The sequence below is a fragment of the Sciurus carolinensis genome, chromosome 13, assembly GCF_902686445.1.
Source record: "Sciurus carolinensis chromosome 13, mSciCar1.2, whole genome shotgun sequence".
NCBI classification, from domain to species: Eukaryota; Metazoa; Chordata; class Mammalia; order Rodentia; family Sciuridae; genus Sciurus; species Sciurus carolinensis.
The window spans coordinates 31,207,809-31,231,756 of record NC_062225.1 but is presented as its reverse complement, the minus strand read 5'-3'; the positions used below and the strand labels follow the sequence as shown (position 1 = coordinate 31,231,756).

Below are 23,948 nucleotides of genomic sequence, written 5' to 3'. Positions count from 1 at the left end.
CATCCAAACTCTACTGTTCTATTTCATTCTTCCTTTAGTTTTTTTTTTTACTTCTATGTTCTCTCCTCCCTTACAATCATCACATCCTACAATTCTGTTCTCTCCCTGTTCACTTTTCAAAATCTCAAAGACTTTTTCTGAGTTAATTATTTTACTGAGGGCAAAAGCTGATGACATCATTTCAGTTTATTGTGACATCATAAATGTCATAGTAATAGCTGTTTGGTATAATGCTATGTATCATTTGCCTTGGTGGTGGTTAATATTTGTCTTCCCCTAAACTGTAAGATACTGGGAAAACTTCAGGGACACTATAAGTTTACAGATTAGAAACTCTACTACCTCAGATTCATACTTTTAGATGGGTAGACATACAAGTAATATGAAAAAGCAAGGGGACTTATTGGGCCAAACAAATCAAAATACCTCAATAACAGAATCCACCAACACACCAATTGAAGAAATATAAGAATAAGTTTAGAAAGTTCATAGTCAAACTGAACTACTAGGTAAAAGATGGGGTAAGGAGTAAAAGAGACAAATACAGGAAGTGAAAGATCACTTTAATAAGAAGATAGAGATTCTGAAATAATATAAAATAAAATTTTCAAGATGAATGAATCAATAAATCAAATTAAAAAATGGGAAGTATCACCACAGACTGGAACAATTGGAAGATAGAGTTTCTGCCAAAAAAAAACAAAATATATAACCTTGAAAATAAAATTGACCACAGAGAAAAGATGTTGAGAACATGAACAGAACTTTAAATAAATATGAGATAATGTGAAAAGACCAAATATAAGGTTTATTAGGATAGATGAAGACTAAGTAACACAACTCAAAGAATGTACAATCTTTTCAATAAAATAATATTTAAAATTTTGCCAAATTTTAAGAATTAAATGGAAAATAAAATACAGGAGGCTTACAGGACCTCAAACACAAAACTACAACAGACCCACAGAACAGCACATTATTATGAAAATGCCTAACAGATAGAATAAGCATAGAATTTTAAAGGCTACCAGAGAAAAATGACAGATCATATTTAGAGGAAAACCAATCTGAATTTCAGCTGATTTCTCAACCCAGACCCTAAAAGCTAGGAGGTCTTGGAATAATACATACCAAATCAAATGTTATTATTGACTTTTTACTTTCAATTTTATTACTTTTAATATTGTTATTATTATTGAAATGGTTTTATTCCCTGTCATTTTGATTTATTTCTGGTTTTTAATTGTGAATTCACAACTAGAAATCCTGCACTAAAAAACATACACAATAAAATATCTTAAGAAAAAATAAAACTGAAAACCAGCAAAGGGAGGGTACTACACTAGAAGAAGAGTCAAGCGAAGGAAATACTAATTCAAATTTAAAACCAGAAATAAATCAAAATGACAAGGAATAAAAACCATTTCAACAATAATAACAACATTGAAAGTAATAATAAAATTGAAAGTAAAAAGTCAATAACATTGAAAGTAAATGGCCTAAATTCGTGAATCAAAAGACATAGACTGGTAGATTGAATTATAAAACAAGACCCCAAAATATACTGTCTCCAACAGACTCACCTCATAGGCAAAGACATTCACAGACTGAAGGTAAAAAGATGGGAAAAAAATATCACTCACATGGATCTCCTAAACAAGCATGGGTTTCTATCCTCATATGAGATAAAAGTGTATTTCAAGCCAATAATAATTAGAAGGGGCAAAGAAGGATGTTTCATATGGCTTAAGTGAATCATACAAGAATCAAAAGTAAAAATCATCAATAATTATTTCCCAAACAATTGAGCCATCTACATACATCAGACAAACCCTTCTCAATTTCAAGAATCAAATAAACCACAAAAGAGTAATACTGGGTGACTTTAATGTGACTCCGTAATTACTGGGTAGATTTTCCAAAGAAAATATAGACAAAGAAGTTAAACTAAAAAAATCCAATTAATAATTTAGACTTAACATATGATTATAGAATATTTCATCCATCAATGATTGAATACACTTTCTTCTCAGCAGCTCCTGGATTATTTTCTAACATAAACCATATCTTATGCCAGGAAGCAACTCTTAGCAAGTTCAAAAAATAGAGACAATATTTTGCATTCTATGAGATCATAATAGAATGGAATTATAGACATACCGCATAAATAGGTATCTCATACTAGACAAAGGTGCCATAAACATACATTGGGAAAAAATAGCCTCTTCAACAAATGGAATTGGAAAAACTGGAAATCCATATATAGTAGATTGAAATCGAATCCCTATATTGTACCCTGCACAAAACACAACTCAAGGTGAACCATTAGATCAGAGACCCTGTGCATACTAGAAGAAAAAGTAGGTTCAGCTCTCCATCATATTGGCTCAGGAACAGACTTCCTCAAAAAGACTTCTAAAGCACAAGAAGTAAAATCAAGAATCAACAAATGGGATAGCATCAAACTAAAAAGCTTCTTCACAGCAAGAAACAATCAAGAGCATAAAGAGAGAACCTACAGAATGGGAGAAAATCTTCGCCACACATATCTCAGATACAGAATTCAACTCCAGGATGTATAAAGAACTCAAACAGAGAAAAAACAGAACCCAATCAATAAATGGGAAAGGAACTGAATAGGTACTTCACAGAAGAAGAAATCTGAATGGTTAACAAATGTGTGAAAAATCATCAACATCTCTAGCAATTAGAGAAATGAAAATTAAAACTACACTGAGATTTCCTCTCATCAGAATCATAATGGCAACAATCAAGAATACAAGTAACAATGAATGTTGGGGAGGATGTGGGGAAAAAGTTACACTCATACTTTGCTGGTTGGAACTAAAACTGGTATAACCAATATACTCTGGAAAGCAGTATAGAGATTCCTGAAAATAACAAGGAATGGAACAACCATTTGACCCAGTTATTCCATTCTTCAGTACATACCCAAAGGATTTAAATTCAGCATACTACAGTAAAGCAGCCACATCAATGTTTATAGCAACTCAATTTACAATAGCAAAACTATGGAACCAACTTAGGTGCCCTTCTAGTACACTGAATTGGAGGTAACTGGACCTTCTTTATGAATGGATAAAGAAAATGTGGTATTTATACATGATGGAATATTACTCAGTCATAAAAAATGACTTTATGAATTTTGCCATGGATGAAACTGGAAACTAGCATGCTAAGTGAGATAAGTCAATCCCCCAAACCAAAGGTCAAATGTTCTTTCCTAGCATCTACATGTGGATGCTAACACAATAGGGGGCCAGAGGGGAAGAATAGAAGTTCAGAGGATTAGACAAAGGGAAATGAAGGGAAGCCAGGGGGGATAGGAAAGACAGTCGAACAAATCTGACACAACATTTCTGTATACACCACAATGAATCTCCATATCATGTACAAACACAAGACTGGGATCCTAATTAGCATACAATGTACTCCATGTATGCATAAATATGTCAATGATGATTTAGAAGATGAGGAAGACCTTTTGCCAAGGAAAGCAGGTTTCTATGCCACCTAAGTTGATAGCCAGGAAGGAAATGGGGACCCTGATGTTGTCACTGTACAACTGTGAGAAACTGAGTTTAGTCAATAACCTGCATGAGAGTGGGAATTTGTAACACAGCAAAGTTAAACAAATACACTGGTTTTCCAGGGGAAGAAGTATATGGGGCAAAGCCTGGAATTCTTCCTCTGAGTCATAATTGCTCTCTCTAAGGACCAAGGACTAACTATCTCTAAACATTGTAGAGAAGAATTCTCAGGTCTGACCTTGCTGCCTTCTTTAGTTATAAAAATAAGGAAAAAAGTACTAATGTTGAAAATAACCAATAGGAAATTGAACTGGATGTCAGAATCTGAGGTCAGGTCAGCAGGTCTAGTTAGGGAGATTCTATGAAAGTACTTTGATATCCTTTTGCACAGGTGGAAATTGATCTTGATTGATCTTAAGGTGTACTTAAAAGAATGGCCTGGGCTTTCTAGCTGCTTATGAGATGTCAATGTTCAAATGATTGCATGGTTTGCGAGGACAGGAAGATGTTAACTGGGCTGTACAAGCAGAAGTCACATCAGGAAACTGACATGGCAGGAGAATTGACAAAACAGGGTCTGAGCAGGAATCTGCAATTGGGAGATATTCAGAGACCGGAGAGAGAAGAGTACCTTGTTAAAAAGAAAAACAAGGAAGAAAGGAGAGAAAATAGACTGGAGGAGAGAAGAGTTGTGTTTAGCTACCTTTTCTTTCACAGTGTGATTCTGGACAAGTCAACACTTCTGGGTTTTAAACTACTTCCCCCATTTTCCCAAGCAGTAATGCTCCTGTCCTGCCACCTCCCCTGCCCAGATCTCCTGCTGGTGGTGCTGCCCCAGGCTCACACCCTATCGGCCCCTCTTCCTGCTGCCCTCCTCCTCTCATTAGCTCTTGTGATTTCTGGAAGTTCTCTGCTCACGTCTGGCTTGTCCAGGGTCATGGGAACTGGCCATCTGGTTGCTTCTAGGGAAGGAGAAAGCCTGACTTGAAACATTTGCCAAACTCTTTATGGGAAGGGGACCTCACCTGTGACCATTCCCAGAGTGTACCAGAAAGAGGGTCCCCCTGGTGTCAGGGAGTGTGACATTGCCTGTGTAGGCCCTCTGACACTCTTTGTCCCTCTCCTTGCTCAAATGTTATATGTCTTTTTTCTCAGATCCTGCTCTAAAGGCCTACCATTGACTGGTCTGATCGCACACTTCAGATTCAGCCAACAGGTAAATGACTTACAAGAGGAAGGCCCTTCTAACACAGCCTGCTCCCCTTACATCTTGGGGGAGATCCAGGACGGATTTTGTACAAAAAGTCCTAGAAATACTGATGCCTTAGCCACAGTCAGCACTGTCCTTGAGTTACTTGGTTTGTATAATGCCCAGACTCTCAAGAGAAGTATCTGAAGGTGAGGGTATCTCAGAGGGTCTTCTTGCTTTTAGGAATGGGGGGGGGGGGTTGCTGTGAGAAAGATAATAGATGCTTTGATTTCCACCTCTAGAACCACCTTCTCTGTGTTTTTTTTTTTTTAATAGATTATAGATTCGCTCCTTAACAGGAGATTCTGAGCTTCTCAGGATGGCTCAGACCAACTCATGCTTGATGCTGATTACATGCCTAATGTTCCTGTCTCTGAGCCAAGGTGAGTTTTTCATGCCCATGCCCACCACAACCCAGACCTTAAGTCTTTACTCCATCTCTATGCATAAAGGAACCCCCCAGTCACTCCACTCCCTGAAAAAATGATGGAGTCAACATCAAATGTTATTTATCAGTGGTTATTATTGCTGCTTTAAGCCTATTCAGACATTCTTACCTCATTAGGGAGTTTGAGAAGGAATTTAGAATTACCCTTTGTCCATGACCACACAGCTGAAATTAGTTCATCTGATTGACAGAGTTGGGGAGGTTTATGTGCAGAAGGGTCATGAACATGATGGAGAACCTATGGGAGACTTGTGTAAGGAAAAGCCCAAGAGAGGCTTGAGAAAAAGAGCCCCAGAAAAGAAGGGGGAAAATTGGAACAAATATTATTGGCCAATTCCCTTGAGAGATCTTGTCTTAAGGAAATTAAGCCTGATAGAGAAGGAGGGTGGGATGCAGGAGGAAAGAAGTAGGCAGTCACTTAGTGCCTACACTGTATCTTCATATTCCTATAAAGGAACCTCATAAGCTCCCACCTCACCTTCCAGTCTTTGTCCTGCCGTGTTAATCTCCTTTAATTGCCTCTTCGTCCCCAGGTCAGGAGTATGAGGCGCACCTCCCCATCCACCGGATCAGCTGCCCAGAAGGCACCCATGCATATGGCTCCTACTGCTACTACTTTTATGAAGACAGTTTGACCTGGATGGAAGCCGATGTACGTGAGGAGAGAAAGTAGGAGGGGGAAGAACATGAAATTAGAGGCACTTGCCTTTTTCTGGTGTTCTTGGTGGCTTCAATGAGATAAGACTAATCACCTACTTACCCCATTACTAATCTGAAATATTCCCTTCTGCTTTGTCCTATCATCTTGTACCTTCCCAATACAGGGCTACTGGTGGTCAGCGACAGCATCATCAGGAACCCTTTTTCTGTGCTGTCCTTTTTCTGCCACATTCCTTGGGAGAGGACCCAGGATACTGCTCAAATCTTTCTCTTTTGCTGAGTACTCTGTTTTCTCCTCCTACTCCCACAGCTCTTATGTCAGAACACACATGCTGGCCACCTGGTGTCTGTGCTTAGCCAGTCCGAGGGCAATTTCGTGGCATCTCTGATTAAGGAGAGTGGTACTACAGATGCAAATGTGTGGATTGGCCTCCATGACCCCAAAAAGGTTAGTCTGCAACCTCTTTTATCTCCCGATGATCAAGTTTGAGAGGGAATGGGCAGAACTAGGTCTAATGCCTCAAGAACCAGCTTATATAATTTCCTTATAAAAGCAACTCTCTCTGGCCCCTATAATGCATGGGGAGTTGGAAAGAGCTGAGACTGGATTTCCTGGGTGTTCCAGGTATTCACAGATAGAGTCATCAATCCATGGATAGAGCATCTTTATGTGCCACCTCTTACCCACCTTGTTATTATCTGTGTTAGAATAGAGCCCTTTTCAGACTATTTGGAAAAAAAAAGACTAGTAGAAGAGAATCTATGACTAGTATTTGGGGAATTTGGTGTTATTCTAAACAAGATAGCAATAGCCAATTTATCCTGGATTATGAGGGTTGTAGGCCTCAAGGAGGAAAAATCAGGAACCACTTTCTGTAAATAGCTTTGATGAGGCTCTATGATATTCAGAACACTTGCTGTTTGTTGAGGCAGAGGAAGGAGTTGGACGTTCCAAGAAAGAAGAAGCAGAAGAAGTGATATGATATTCAGGAGGACATTGAGTTATATTTTTGTTAAATATCTTGGATCATTTCTGAGTGCACACATGGTAAGTGTTATCTCTTTCTGAGTTATTTATGGATATCTCTGATCTTTTCCCTCTAGAACCACCTTTGGCACTGGAGCAATGGGGCCATGTTCTCCCACAAAGCCTGGGGTCCTGGATCCCCAAACATTGGCACCCATGGCTACTGTGTAAGCCTGACTGCAAAATCAGGTGAGAGGCAGAGAATTCACACACCGGTTGCTGTCCTCTTCTGCTTAATTCTGGGAATGGACCTGGGTTTCGGGATAGAGGAAGCATAGCTCCTCATCCAGGAAATAGCATAGTCCTTCCCCTTGGTTCTTTTTTTTTTTTTTTTTTTTTTTTTTTTTTTTTTTGTGGTGCTGGGTATGGAACCCAGGGCCTTGTGCTTGCAAGACAAGCACTCTACCAACTGAGCTATCTCCCCAGCCCCTTCCCCTTGGTTCTTCTCCTGAGTCCTAGAGTCAGGAAGGGGAGGGGGGATCACACTTTTTCTGATTCTCCCAGTCTGACTTTTCTCATTGGCTTGTAGGATACAAGTTATGGAGGGACAACAATTGTGAGGCTCACCTCTCCTTTGTCTGCAAGTTTAAAAGTTAAAGGTCCTGAAATTACCCATCCAAACAAAACCCTCTGTTCCCTGCTGAGTTTGCATCCCTCACCTTCAGGACCTTTCCCTACCCCAGTCTGTGGATCCCTGCAAACATGAAAATAAACATGTTTCTTCCCACTGTGCTGTCTTCTTCATTGACTGTGTCCACTGCTGATGTTTGGGTGGATGGGATGGAAGTGACTGTGAGACTCTAGAGTGTGCTCGTGCTAGGACTTTCAGAACTCCACCCAAATAGTGTGCATGTTGGTTCATGAACCTGCCATGGCCTTATTTATAATGAGGTTAAAAACATGAAGGTTTCACCTATAACTTATGTATTTGCATAAATTCATTGTAATGTATAGAAATTATTAAATTGTTGGTTCATGGATGACTGGGGCATTTGGTACTCTGGAAGTATTCACATTCTTGAGTTCTAAGGAATCCATTATCTGAGCTCATTTAAGTAGTTTGAAGCCATAATTGAAGTGATATGTTAAGGAGAATGGTCAGGTTTCCAGTGCTGAATGAATTGGTGATGAAAAGAAAAGGGACATATGGAGGTCAGCAAAGTTTGCAAAAGGACACTTCTTGAATGAACAAATGAATACAATATAAACTAGGTAAGCAAAATATACAGGATAATTAATTACCTCTTTAAAAATCTACCTCCAAATACAAATTCTGAAGTACTGAGGGTTAAGTATTTTAAAACTAATTTGGTAGGGACACAACTCAGTCCCAAACACAAACTTTATCAGTGATACCATTAAACGTGATTTTAAAAGTTCCATAAAAGAGTACAGATTGTTAGACTGGATTATAAAACCAACAAAAACGAGAACAACAAACGTGAGATTCAACATATATAATCACATATCCATAGGAGACATGACATATTCAAAGAAACAGTTTGAAAGAAGATGGAAAAATGTATACCATGTAAACAGCAACCATGAGAATACTGATAAGTCTTTATCAATATCTGACATAGTAGACTCAAAACAAATGATGGTGGAGAAAGAGGAGCACTTTATTATGATAAAATGTTTAATACTTCAAAAAAGATATTTTATATATTTATATAAAATATATTTGTATAAATTAAATATATCACAATAATAGAGTCCCCAAAATATGAGACCAATCTGAAAGAAATGAATGGAAAATAGGTAATTCAAAAATAGTAGCTGGAAATTTCAATATACTACTATCAATAATGGACAGAACACATAGAAGACAACACAGAAGCAAAACACTGAAAATGCCATTCTAAATTAACTAGACAGCAAAGTCATCAATAAAATCCTGTATCCAACACCACTTGAATACATGTTCTCAAGAAAGCAAGGAACATTCTCTAGGATGAACCATATGCTAGAAATAAAAAAAAAGGACATCAAGAAAACTATTTCATTGTAATAACATCAGAAAGAGATACATTTTTAGAAATTAATTTTTGAAAATGAGGGCAAATCTCGTATACCAAAAAATACAAATCATTATTATATGAAATTAGAGAAGTTCTAAATAAATGGAAAGATATCTCATGGATCAGAAGACCTGAGATAAAGGCAGAAGCACTCCCTAAATTGATCTATAAATAAAATCATAGTCCTCATTAAAGTTCCATTGTCCCTTCACAGAAATTGACAAGTTTACATTTATATTCATATAAAAGTTTAGAATAGCTAAACTAACACTCAACCAGAAGAGCCAAAACAATCTTGATAAAGAAGAAAAATGTGCTTAGTCATGTGACATGCTTTGACAAATAGCATGTAGTTGAAAGTAATAAAAAGGACCTTCTGGAAGCTGGACATAAAGAGGCCTCCTTTGCTTCTTTTTCACTTTGTGGCATTTGTGCTATTAACCGGTATAGGGCTTCTGATGGATAGCTACTAGCTACTCAGCAGGCTCCAGTCTATCAAAACCTCAGTGAGATGCCACCCCAGCCATTGTGGTGTGAGGCAGGGCTACCATCAAGTCACATCTTGTGAACAATTAGTTCTTAATTTTGTATTATTAAAGTTTTGATGCAATTTCTCCAACTCAAAGTCATAAAATATTAGAAAGAAATAGTATATATTTTCTTCTCAGGCCCTCAACTATACCTTTGTTTGACAGAGAACTCTGCCCTTCTGTCTACCTGCATTAAAACAACACTGCACCTCTTTACTTTCAGGCCATGACTAAACACAAAATCAGTGAAGAGGGATCTGCTCTTGGCCCATCACAATGCCTTGACAAGGATATAGATGCAGGGATGGGTCAAAATTTAGGACTAAAATGTTGATCAATCATGAGAGACAAAATGTTAAAGGAAGCAAATCAGGTGTATAATTTTTTTCTGTCTGTTATTCAAGTTAGTAGTACTAGTTTGGGACACTATACTAGAAATTTAGGGCCATAACTTTTGCCAGGAAAGGTAATTTTGGTGCAATAGATAGTGAAAAATGGTTAACTTTTGTGTACCTGTCTTAAAAAAGATACTCATGTATCAATTCCTTAACATGCTTTCCACAATGTTTATTTTCCTTGTAGATTCAAAATTGATTAATAAAGTGCTGTTAATATGAAAATGTTTTTAACTAATCCAATGGTAGTAAGCTGTTCTTTCAACTGAAAAAAAGAAGAAAGGAGGACATCGACTTCCAAATTTTAAAACTTACTACAAGTCTACTGTAATGAAGATTGTGGAGAAAAAGCGTAATGATAAACACAGATAACAGAAGTACAATTTCAAAGTTCAGAAATAATTTGTAATTTAATTTTTCATTTGTAATTTAATTCTCTGTAAACGTCATGGAAATTCAATGAAGAGGAATATTCTCCAGCAAACTGCTGAAAAAACTGATAGCTATATGCTAAAGAATGAATTTGGTCCTATTTCTCATACTGCACATAGAAATTAATTCAAAAATCTTCATAGACATAAATTTAAAAGCTAAAAGTATCAAATACTTGGAAGAAAATATAGAAGTAACTCTGTGACCACGATTGGGCAATACTTCCTTGGGGATCATGGTGTGACCTTTTATATTTAACATTTACTTATATCATCAAAACAATACTTATATCATCAAAATGATGAAAGAAAAAAATTATATATGAGTTCCTCAAAATTAAAAAAATTGTGCTTAAGGTAACAATCATAAAAATCAAAAGATAATTCACAGAAAGTCAGAAAATTTTTAAAAATAATTTATCTGATGAAGGACTTACATGTAAGATGGATCTCTCACTTTCTCTCTCTCATACACACACACACACACACACACACACAAACACAAACACAACACTGACAGGTACCCAAGAAAAAGAAAAATAAATGTTCTAAGTGTACATTTCCCCAAAGAAGATATACAAATGACCAATATAACATGAAAAACTGCTAAGCATCATTAGAAACTAGGGAAATGCAAACCAAAACCATACTGATAAACAATCACACACTCACTAGTATGGCCACAATCAGAAAAACAGATAATGAGTCCTGATGAAAATGTGGAGAAATTGGAATCCTCTCACAGGGCTGACAGGAAGTAAAAAACAGTGCAGTCCATTTGGAAAACAACTTGACACTTCCCCAAAAATGTGAAACATAAAAGGTCACACCATGATCCCCATCACTGCTATTCAACTCCTCATCTGATTCTCTTCCCTATTGGGTAGGCTGGACCTAGTGACTGGATTCTGACAAAGAGAATATGGCAAAAGTGATGGATGTCACTTCTGAGATTATGTTGAAAAGGAATATGATTTTATTTTGAACATTTAGAGCCTCCTTGGCACATAGTTTCATAGGCCTATTATTTGTTATTATTTGGGATGCTTACATCTAAATTTGTAATTGATGTAGACTTTTAGTTTCTTGTATGGTTTTAATAACAAAATTATACTCATGAAATGCATTGGGGAAATTTCTTCTTTTTTAGGCTCTGCTGATAGTTTGTATAAGATTAGAATTATCCATTCCCTGAAGGTTTGTTAATTTTTAATTCCTTTAGGTTCCACATCCCTAAAATATTATAAGCATGGTTATTTAATTTAATTTTAGTAGATTATATGCTGCTATTTTAATATTTTTGAAGCCATAAATTTATTTGTTTTCTACTTTTTTTTAGTGAGTTTGGCAGACATTTCTGGGAATTTTTCTAACCTCTCTTAAGTTTCAAAATGGATTAAGATAGAAGTTATTGTTTATTCAGTTTTTTCCTAATAGTTTTTATAAAATTCTTCTGTCCAAAAGCTCTTGATTAAAAAAAGGCAATTTTTGATGTCTCAGGCCTTAAAGAAATCCCCCTAATGGCCTGTCATTGAGCAAATCCCTAAAAATAGAGTCTTTCAGAAAGAGTCCTTTTAATTAAGGTTTATATGTTTTAGTTAGGAATATGGTTCAGTTGTAAATATTGCAAACTAAAAATAAAAGATACTTAAATAATTCTTAAATCTTTCTCATGTTAAAGAAACACAAATCTGGTATGGAGGTTTCACAATTGTCAGCTGTCTTGGACCTTTTCATTTTTCCAGTTGCCATGATTTGGACATGTTTTGAGGGTACATACTAAAGGTTTCTTCATGTACTGAAATCTTGATGTCCAGTGTGGTAATTTTGAAGTGGTAGAATTTTAAGAGACAAGAGCCTAGTGGACAGTGGTTAAATCATTGAGGATAACCCTATCAGAGAGATTAACAGGATTCTAGTAGGTTCTTTGAAAGTCAGTTACTATAAAAGGAGCAGGCGTGACTCCGGAGTCCCTCTTGCTTTCTATTCTTCCCATAATGTCATTTACCATGTTGTGACATAAGCAAAGACCCTCACCGGATCTGAGATGATGTTTTTGCTATGCTGTTAGACCTCCCAAACTAGGAGTTAACTAAATGGCTTTGCTTTTTTTAAAATATTTTTTATTTGTAGATGGACACAATACCTTTATTTTACTTTTATGTGGTACTGAGGACCGAACCCAGGGCCTCACAAATACTAGGGGAGTGCTCTACCACTAAGCCACAACCCCAGCCCATGACTTTGCTTTTTAAAGTACTCAGCAAACAGAAATCCTTGAAATGAAGGAAACAATAAACCAAGATAAAAACTCCATAGAAAGCATAACCAATAGGATAGAACACCTGGAAGACAGAACCTCAGACATTGAAGAAAAAATATTTAACCTTGAAAACAAAGTTGGCCAAACAGAGAAGATGGTAAGAAATCATGAATAGAATCTACAAGAATTATGGGATATCATGAAAAGGCCAAATTTAAGAATTATTGGGATTGAGGAAGACTTAGAGAAACAAACCAAAGGAATGAACAATCTATTCAATGAAATAATATCAGAAAATTTCCCAAATCTGAAGAACGAAATGGAAAACCAAGTACAAGAGGCTTATAGGACTCCAAATACACAAAATTACAACAGACCCACACCAAGGCACACTATTATGAAAATACCTAACATACAAAATAAAGACAGAATTTTAAAGACCACGAGAGAAAAGAATCAAATTACATTCAGGGGGAAACCAATAAGAATATCAGCATATTTTTCAATCCAGACCCTAAAAGCTAGAAGGGCCTGGAACAACATTTACCAAACCCTGAAAGAAAATGGATGCCAACCAAGAATCTTATACCCAGCAAAACTTACTTTCAGATTTGACGATGAAATAAGATCCTTCCATGATAAACAAAAGCTAAAGGAATTTACAAAAAGAAAGCCAGTATTACAGAACATTCTCAGCAAAATATTCCATGAGGAAGAGATGAAAAACAATGATGCAAATCAGCAACGGGAGGAACTAGCCTAAAGAAATAGCCAAAAAAAGGAGAAACCAAATCATGTCAAAAAACAAAAATGAGTCAAATGACTGGGAATACAAATCATATCACAATAATAACCCTGAATGTTAATGGCCTGAACTCATCAATCAAAAGACATAGACTGGCAGGTTGGATTAAAAAGAAAAATCCAACAATATGCTGCCTGCAAGAGACTCATCTCATAGAAAGAGATACCCATAGACTAAAGGTGAAAGGTTGGGAAAAAACATACCATGCACACGGACACAGGAAAAAAGCTGGAATATCCATCCTCATTTCAGATAATGTGGACTTCAAGACAAAACTAGTCAGAAGGGATAAAGAAGGACATTACATGCTGCTTAAGGGAAGCATAAATCAGCAAGACATAACAATCATAAATATCTATGCCCCGAACATTGGCTCATCCACGTACGTCAAACAAATCCTTCTCAATTCCAGAAATCAAGTAGACCACAACACAATAATACTAGGCAATTTTAACACACCTCTCTCACCACTGGATAGATCTTCCAAATAAAAATTGAATAAAGAAACCATAGATCTCAATAACACAATCAACAATTATACTTAACCAACATATATAGAATATACCATCCAACAAAGAACGAATACACTTTCTTCTCAGCAGCACATGGATCCTTCTCTAAAATAGACCATATTTTATGCCACAAAGCTACTGTTAGCAAATACAAGAAGATAGAGATACTACCTTGTACTCTATCAGATCATAATGGATTAAAATTAGAAATAAATGACAGAATATAAAACAGAAACTTCTCCAATACCTGGAGATTAAATAATACACTATTATATGATGAATGGATAACAGAAGACATCAGGAGGGAAATAAAAAAATTCTTAGAAGTAAACGAGAACAAAGACACATCATATCAAAATCTCTGGGACACTATGAAAGCAGTACTTAGAGGAAGATTTATTTCATGGAGCACATTCAACAAAAGAAGTAGAAATCAACAAATAAACGACTTAACACTACAGCTAAAGCCCTAAAAAAGAAGAGCAGACCAACACCAAAAGTAGTAGAAGACAGGAAATAGTTAAAATCAGAGCCGAAATCAACGAAATTGAAACAAAAGAAACAATTGGAAAAATTAACAAAATAAATAGTTGGTTCTTTGAAAAAATAAACAAAATTGATAAACCCTTAACCACACTAACAAAGAGAAAGAGGGAGAAAACTCAAATTACTAAAATTCGGAATGAACAAGGAAATATCACAACAGACACGAGTGAAATACAAAACATAATTAGAAGCTATTTTGAAAATCTATACTCCAACAAAACAGAAAACCTCGAAGACATCAACAAGTTTCTAGAGTCATATGGATTACCTAAACTGAACGAGGAGAACATACACAACTTAAATAAATCAATTTCAAGCAATAAATTAGAAGAGGTCATCAAAAGTCTACCAACAAAGAAAAGTCCAGGACCAGATGGGTTCTCAGCCGAGTTCTACAAAACCTTTAAAGAAGAGCTCATTCCAATACTTCTCAAAGTATTCCATGAAATAGAAAAGGAGGGAACCCTCCCAAACTTGTTCTATGAAGCCAATATCACCCTGATACCTAAACCAGACAGAGACACATCGAGGAAAGAAAATTTCAGACCAATATCCTTAATGAACATCGACGCAAAAATTCTCAACAAAATTTTAGCAAATCGCATACAAATATATATTAAAAAGATAGTGCACTACGATCAAGTGGGTTTTATCCCAGGGATGCAAGGTTGGTTCAACATTCGGAAATCAATAAATGTCATTCACCATATCAATAGACTTAAAGTTAAGAATCACATGATTATTTCAATAGATGCAGACAAAGCATTCGATAAAATACAGCATCCCTTCATGCTCAAAACACTAGAAAAAATTGGGGTAGTGGGAACATTCCTTAACATTATAAAGGCCATCTACGCTAAGCCCATGGCCAATATCATTCTAAATGGTGAAAAACTGAAAGCATTCCCCCGAAAAACTGGAACAAGGCAGGGATACCCTCTTTCACCTCTTCTATTCAACATCGTCCTTGAGACTCTAGCCAGAGCAATTAGACAAACCAAAGAAATTACAGGGATACGAATTGGAAAAGAAGAACTCAAACTATCCCTGTTCGCTGATGACATGATTATATATTTAGAGGAACCTGGAAATTCCACCAGAAAACTTTTAGAACTCATAAGTGAATTCAGTAAAGTAGCAGGTTACAAGATCAATGCTCATAAATCCAATGCATTTTTATACATAAGTGATGAATCTTCAGAAAGAGAAATTAGGAAAACTACCCCATTCACAATAGCATCAAAAAAAATAAAATACTTGGGAATCAGTCTCACAAGAGAGGTGAAAGACCTCTACAATGAGAACTACAGAACACTAAAGAAAGAAATTAAAGAAAACCTTAGAATATGGAAAGATCTCCCATGTTCTTGGATAGGCAGAATTAATATTGTCAAAATGGCCATACTACCAAAAGTGCTATACAGATTCAATGCAATTCCAATTAAAATCCCAGTGATGTACCTTGCAGAAATAGAGCAAGCAATTATGAAATTCATCTGGAAGAATAAAAAACCCAGAATAGCTAACGCACTCCTCAGTAGAAAGAGCGAAGCAGGGGTTATCGCAATACCAGATCTTCAACTCTATTACAAAGCAATAGTAAGAAAAATGGCATGGTATTGGTACCAAAATAGACAGGTAGATCAATGGTACAGAATAGAGGACATGGACACAAACCCAAATAAATACAATTTTCTCATACTAGACAAAGGGGCCAAAAACATGCAATGGAGAAAAGATAGCCTCTTCAACAAATGGTGCTGGGAAAACTGGAAAACCATATGCAACAGAATGAAATTAAACCCGTATCTCTCACCCTGCACAAAACTCAACTCAAAATGGATCAAGGACCTTGGAATCAGACCAGAGACCCTTCATCTTATAGAAGAAAAAGTAGGTCCAAACCTTCAACTTGTTGGCTTAGGATCAGACTTCCTTAACAGGACTCCCATAGCACAAGAAATAAAAGCAAGAATCAACAACTGGGATAGATTCAAACTAAAAAGCTTTCTCTCAGCAAAGGAAACTATCAGTAATGTGAAGAGAGAGCCTACAGAGTGGGAGAATATCTTTGCCACTCATACTTCAGATAGAGCGCTAATTTCCAGAATCTACAAAGAACTCAAAAAACTCTACACCAAGAATACAAATAATTCAATCAACAAATGGGCTAAGGAAATGAACAGACACTTTACAGAAGAAGATCTACAAGCAATCAACAGATATATGAAAAAATGTTCAACATCCCTAGTAATAAGAGAAATGCAAATCAAAACTACCCTAAGATTTCATCTCACCCCAATTAGATTGGCGACTATCAAGAACACAAGCAACAATAGGTGTTGGAGAGGATGTGGGGAAAAAGGTACACTCATACATTGTTGGTGGGGTTGCAAATTAGTGCAGCCACTCTGGAAAGCAGTATGGAGAGTCCTCAGAAAGCTTGGAATGGAAACACCATTTGACCCAGCTATCCCACTCCTTGGCCTATACCCAAAGGACTTAAAATCAGCATACTACAGAGATACAGTCACATCAATGTTCATTGCTGCTCAATTCACCATAGCCAGATTGTGGAACCAACCTAGATCCCCTTCAGTTGATGAATGGATAAAGAAACTGTGGCATATATACCCAATGGAATATTACTCCGCAATGAAGAATGATAAAATTATGTCATTTGCAGGCAAATGGATGAAATTGGAGAATATCATGCTAAGTGAGATAAGCCAATCTCAAAAAACTAAAGGACGAATGATCTCGCTTATAAGCGGATGAGGACATATAATGGGGGGTGGGAGGGGTTAGCTTTAGGGTTAGGTTTAGGGTTAGGGATAAGGAGGGTGGTAAGAATGGAGGAAAGAAGGACTGTATGGAGGGAAAAGAGGGGTGGCAGGGGTGGGGGGAAGGGAAAAAATAATGAATCAAACATCATTGCCCTATGTAAATTTATGATTACACAAATGGTATGCCTTGACTCCATGTACAAATAGAGAAACAACATATATCCCATTTGTATACAATAATAAAAAAAAATAAAGAAAGTACTCAGGCTTGCCTGGTTTGTTAAAGCAAGAGAAAATGGACTAAGGCACTAATGCAATAATTTTTGCATGTATTTAATTCCTACACCCTTTTTTCATATTCCAAGATGGCTGCTTAATATTCCAGCTATGCAGGCATTTGACAAGTGAAATGCATGAAAGGCTATACAGCCCATAACATCTGTAAGTTCAAGACATCATACCTCTCCTATACCTGTATCTCATTCATAAAAATCTGGGATCTTGAGACTCTGAGTTATCCTTCCCAGAGCCCAATCTGATCTTCTAGAGCATAGGTATATAGAGGACAGTAGACAGAGTGATTCCTCCTTAGAAATCTCAAAGGAAGAAATCAAACTTCAACAACAATATAAGCTGATTAGTTAACTAGCCCAAAGACTAGAAAGTCATGACAGTCTTTCTATAAGACTCAGTTTGACCTTGTTTGACTGTGAAGTGTAAAAATTGAGCAAGCGGGATGGCAGTTACTAAACCTGTGAGACTGTAGATGAGGACATGGCAGAGACCACAGATTACATACGGATAAAGTGTAATGGATAGAAAGAATGCACAAAATAACCACAGATTGGAGGTATAGCTCAGTGGAAGATCATTTATTTGGCATATATGAGGCCCTGGGTTTGCCCTCTAGCATCAAAAAACCTAAAACCAAAACTAAAATCAATAATAATTATCATAACCACATAGCAAGAAAGTTGCTGGAGTCTACAGAGCAAAGGGAAATCAAAGTGATGGAAGAGATATCAGGTAGGACAGCAAATTAGATTTTAGATTTTCTTCTTCAACTACTAGATAGTAAGTTAGTGAAGTTCTCTGAATATCTGTGTTTTTATGAGAGAAAGTGTTGAACAATATGTGATTTCATCTACCTGTAAGATTCTATTCCTTCCAGCTATGCTGTAATGTAATAGGTTTTACAGGGTGGTGATGGAGTAGCCAAGTAAAGAACACAGGCACTAGTGTCTGATTCACTGGACCCAAAATTATGAATGGAACATTTATTTTGTCTCCTGTGTAACTCAGGGAGAGCCATTTCTCTTCTGTGCCTGAATTTTCTTGTTTACTGTATGTACACTTTAAGTTGGGCGATCAAAAAGAAATTAACAATATTTAAGACATTTGAAATATTTTTCAGGACATCAAAATTACTGAAGTGTTATAACTAATATTCTAGTCTAGGAAATAGTGCGTTTGAAGGTATTGTGCAAGTACATTGGAAATTATAGTTTAAACTTTGTCAATATCAAATATTTAGCAGTCAGAACTTCCAAAAGAGTTAGCTAAGTTGGATGAGTTTCTCTCATCTTCTTTTTCCTTATTCTCTTACTCCTTCGTGTATCTGGTAATAATTCTGAAGTGGCATGAAATTAATAATTATTAATTTGGAGCAGTGAGGTGGGAGAGTCCCCATCTCTTCAGTTCCTCCATATGAATTTTTCTTTCCACAGTCTCTTTTCCAAGTTATGCATGGCTGGGACAAGAGGCTTCCATGAAGAAGGACACAGGAGATCAGGAAAGTCTTCTTCTCCCTTTCCCCACTGCTTCAAGCAGGAATGCTTTGCATTTTGTCTTGTTGCCTTTCCTGTCCCTGTGTTCTGCAAATTGTCCTGCCCCAGGATCACACAATCTTGGCCCATCCTCTGGCTGTTTTCCCTCTCTCATCATCCATGGTGATTTCTGGAGGGTCTCTGCTCCTTTTTGGGTTGCCCTCAGTAATGGGAGCTGGGCCTCTGGTTGCTGCTGGGGAAGGGCAGAGCCTGTCTTTGACTTGGACGATTTGCCTACTTATTTGCGAGAAGGGGACCTCATCTGTGACCACACCCAGGGTGTACCAGGAAAAGGCTACTCCTGATGCCAGGATTGGTTGTGTCCGTGTCCTCTGTAGGGCCTCTGGATTTCTACCCTTGCCTTCCTCTTGGAATTCAAACGCAAGGAAGGTTTTCCTTGAAGAAGAGGGACCTAGATGAAAATAATTCTGTTTCTGGAGTTGAGGAATTTACAACTCTTCTGGAGACTCCAAACTCTAAATAAATAACTAGTGACTATAGACTATGTGTTTCTGATTGATCAAGGAAGAGAGATTTAGAGGAGGTGAGAGCATTTGAACTGCTTTCTGGAATAGCTTGTTCTTTTTCAGATGTTTTTGTGTGCTTTATTCCCATGGACATTTGCTGAGATATAGGACAGGAGAGGTGGGGTTCCTGACTTTGTCTTTGTCCTCCCAAGACTCCATTAGAATTTGAAGTAATCTGACTCTATGTGTTTGTGACCATATGCTTGCTCATATCCATGCTAAGATAAAAAAGAACAATTCCTCCTGCCACTGATACACACATGCATATTTGTGTTTTTGGTGTATATAAAAGACAAAAAATGCAGGTTAAAGATGAAGCACTTATTTAATTTTATACTCTTCTTGTAGGATCAGTGGCCATGGCTATGTCTAATGGGTCACTATTTACTGAATTCAGCCAGGCCTAAGAGAACTGAATGGGTTGGATGCAGAGATAACAAAATAGAAGGAAGTCAGCAAGGTTTTTAATTTTTTATTTTTCTTTTGGATAATGAAATGACCTAGAAATGAAACTGCTTAGTTATTTGATCTTGGATAAGTTGCTTAGTCCTTCTCTGACCTTCTCTTTCTTCATTTGTTAAATATGGTTCCAACAGCACCTATATTATCAGGTTGTCATGAGGATTAAATGGGCTCCTATTTGGAAAGCACTTGGAATAGTGCCTAGCACACAGAGCATGAGATAAATGTGTTAAGTAAACTAGAGCTTGCCTTTGAAGTCGAAAAAGGCTAAGTTATAAGAAGGTTTCCTATACCCACTGCACTGCACCAACATAGGCAGAAAGACCTTCATTCATCCAATACTTCTTCAGCTCCTTTTCTCTCCAATGTAGTTTTTGAAGACAGGTTGTTATTCACTTGCCTGCCATGGATTAAAACATGAGGGAGATGAACTTTTTGTATTAAGTCCCAAACCTCTATTATCAGGATTGAAAGTAGGGAATAGCTAGTGAAGATGGCAAACATCACCAAGCATTAGCTCTATCTTTTAAACTTCCTAAGCCTTATTGGAGGATTATCAAGAAATTTCCCAGCCTGGAGAAAACTAATACTGGAAGTCCAGGAGCCTCTTTTACATTTCTTAGAAGTCTTCCAGAAGGAATAGGAAGGGAATTCCTGAAATGAACTTCTGGGAACACTGTAAAACTAGGTCAGAGGACAGGACCTTGAACATTCTGGGAACAATGAGATAAGTCTTGAGAGGTTGAGAAAAATGGCTTTCCTGAAAAAGGTATCAGTTTGGAATAAAAAATGCTGCCAGTAAAAGTCCTCAATTGTATTACCTAGGATGTGGAATTTGGCCAGTCATATATGTAAGCAATAGGTGTAACTATCTTAATGTTTACGCTGATATTGGGGTAATAAAGATTTTTATGAGCGAACTATGTCAATTGTTATTTGTTTTAAATCTCTTTCTTTCATGTTGTGCTAGCTACTATGCATTTTATTATGTATTTTTAAACTAGCAAATCTTTTGTACTTGAAAATTCACTGCATTCTTGAAATCTTGAAGTCAAGCAAAATCTCTCATATTTATAAAAATTATGAAACAAAATACTTTTGTTTTAATTTGTTAAGAAAATTGTTCATTTTGGAAGATACATCTGTCATGGTTCCTGGACCTTCACTGCATACTTCAGTAACTGAAACATATGACTTGTTCTCTTATTTATGGGAAAAAAAGACATATTTCTCTGGGTGCAAGCTTTTAAGAAAGTATAACTATCTTAACAAATGAAGAAATAAATCATATTAACTTTAAAAGCACATATGAACTTACTAGTCAGAATAAACAAGGTTTATCTTTGTTATCTGAGTTTAAAATTTTCAGTGTGTAGAAAAATAACAATGAAAATCTTATTATAAATTGATTCCTTTTCTGTATAATTTACCCATTCATTAAGGACTGCTCAATGAAGAAAGAAGCCTGAAGGAGAGTTTGAGTCCTTCATTCCTTCATCCAATAATCTGGAGTCAGATTCAAGACCACTGTATAGATAATCTTGGCTAAAGATATATCAATGGTGTTGTCTTCTGTGCTCCATCATGTGAAAAATTGGGACAGTAATAATACTTGCTTCATAAATTTGGTTTTGATTATTAAATAAATTAATACATATACAGACTGTATACCGTGTCTGGCACTTGTTCAACATTTAATAAATGTTGGATTTTATTATTTTGGAAAGAGCAGTGTCTTTTTTTGGTGTAATAGTCAAATGGATCCCTCTTGATCCATAAATTTATAGATCAAACTGGACTACAGTTGAGGCAGAATTCATTGCTTGTTGTTCCCTTTCTATAGGTACAGCTTTAGGGCAATTCTTGGTGAATAATTACTTGAGTGGCTTACTTTAGGAATGGAAATGCAGTCACAAAATCCCAGAGGAACGACAGATCAATACTACATGGCTTTTTCTTTTATATGGTTTTATATACTTTGGACCTGAAAGGCAGAACGTGGGTTTTAGGGATAGCTGGGCAAATATTCCTATAGAATTCTGGGACCTTCAATATCACAGTCTTTCTCCCCTGAGAGTGACTAAAAACTGATGTTTGGAAGATCATCTGGAGAGAGGAACCTGGAGGGTCACTCAGTAAACAGAATAACACTATGTTAGAATATTGGTATTTTCCTAAAGGCTGGATTACAGCACTGCCTTTCCATCCTCTTAATTTACTGAAATTATTTTAAAGTTTTCCATGATCATAATCCTGACCTAATTCCTTTGGAGCCTGGACTCCTTTTGTGAGAGACAAGATATTTTTTTATTCAAAAAACTGAAGGGTTTTAGAGTGGGAGGGGCAGAGTGAAGGAAAGAGAAGAATGTCATGAAAACACTGGAAACATTCTCAAAATAAGAGAACAAAGTGCTCAATGGCTTTTGCTTCATACAGGAACTAGTTTTCTACCTGAAAGAAACTCTAGATTTCCAAACACCTTAGGAACTTGGCAGTTGGATGTGGATGCTTTTAGATCTCAGGAAGAATAAACAGCCTGTTTCACTTTGAAACATTTCCAATTATTGCTTCTTCTCCATCAAAGGACAGTTTATTTGGAGACTGATGGTGTTGGGAGCTTGTAGCTGGCAGGAATCTACAACCTGCTGTTCTCACTTTGTACCAAGATCCAGAAAGTGTCTGGGATCTCCTGTAAAGATCTCCCACTTTTCTTTCTTGGTGAGCCTTCCCTCACTTTACTGAGGGAGAGCTGGCACTGTTTTGCAGAGCTCAGATTATGTCGGCAGATGGGGGTGGAAGGTTGTTGTGGGTGCCAGGAATCTAAGTGGTGACATACTACATTTAGTAAGCTGATGGCATGCGCATATTTTGTTTAATTAGCAGTTTTTGTAAGTCACAAGCATATGCTTTGTCACTTCTTGTTGTTTTAATGGTGAGCTATTATGTACTTCAGTGAAATCTTATGACTTCTCTGAGTGAGTTTTGCTTATAATCAGCAACTCAGCACCATATGCTATGCCCAGTGCTTCCTGTACATACCCATCACCCTCTACCACCCAACCTCGGGCTATCCTGTGAATAGGTATTGGGGGGATACAAAGGACAGTTAGATCAAGATTTTTCTGGGAGCTCTGTTATGGGAATGCAGCAGGGAAACGGGCCAGAGTAAGGCTCAAAGACCAAAATATTCCAACACTTGCCCAGATTCAGAGACATGATATAGCAAATTCTGGTAATAGATGCAGTGGAACCTAGAGACTTACAATGGAATGGATGCTAAAACCTAGAAAAATCTGAGCACTGAAGCCAAACGGAGACAGAGAACAAACCAAGGATGCAGCAGGAATGAAGCATGATACTGAGTTAAAATGTTGATGAAGCAAAGCCTCCTTGTCTCTGCTGCTGGACTGTTGTGATGGCACCAATCTTAACCATGGAATGAATTTGGTGTTCTCCAGTTCCAGTTCACAGGCCATGAGTCAGGCCAGTTTGTCTTGCTGAAATATATTTGAACTCCAGAGCAGTGCATCTCAAACTTTAATTTGCATTTACAAATGACAGGGTATATTGTTAAAATGCACATAATAATTCATTTAGTTGGAAGTTCTGTATTTCTAAGGAGCTTCCGGAATGTAAAATAGCCAGGTCTAGAGCATGGCCTCTTACTCAGGGTTTAAGGTCAAACAGTAGAAGGCCTGGAAGGGAAAGAAATCTTTGCCCCTTAAGATTAGATCTGTTCCTGAACACTATTCCAGCTTGTAGATTCAGCTCTAATCTAGAACAGTTGACAATGGATGCCATGCCCCGAGTAAGGAGACTCACTGGAGAATAATGTCCCAGATCATGGCACATCTTGGCATTAATTTTGCTTAAATGATCCCATGCTCCATTTCTTAATTTGGACTTTAT

General features: G+C 36.9%; 1 protein-coding gene across 1 annotated transcript; it reads left to right on the top strand.

Annotated features, from left to right (window-relative positions):
* The first annotated feature begins 5,119 nt into the window (after positions 1 to 5,119).
* Positions 5,120 to 7,532, top strand: LOC124963643 (lithostathine-1-like). The gene is made up of 5 exons (XM_047523440.1): positions 5,120 to 5,183; positions 5,782 to 5,900; positions 6,219 to 6,356; positions 7,013 to 7,124; positions 7,465 to 7,532. Exons 1-5 carry the CDS (start codon positions 5,120 to 5,122, stop codon positions 7,530 to 7,532), a joined length of 501 nt encoding a protein of 166 aa, XP_047379396.1.
* The last annotated feature ends 16,416 nt before the right edge of the window (positions 7,533 to 23,948 follow it).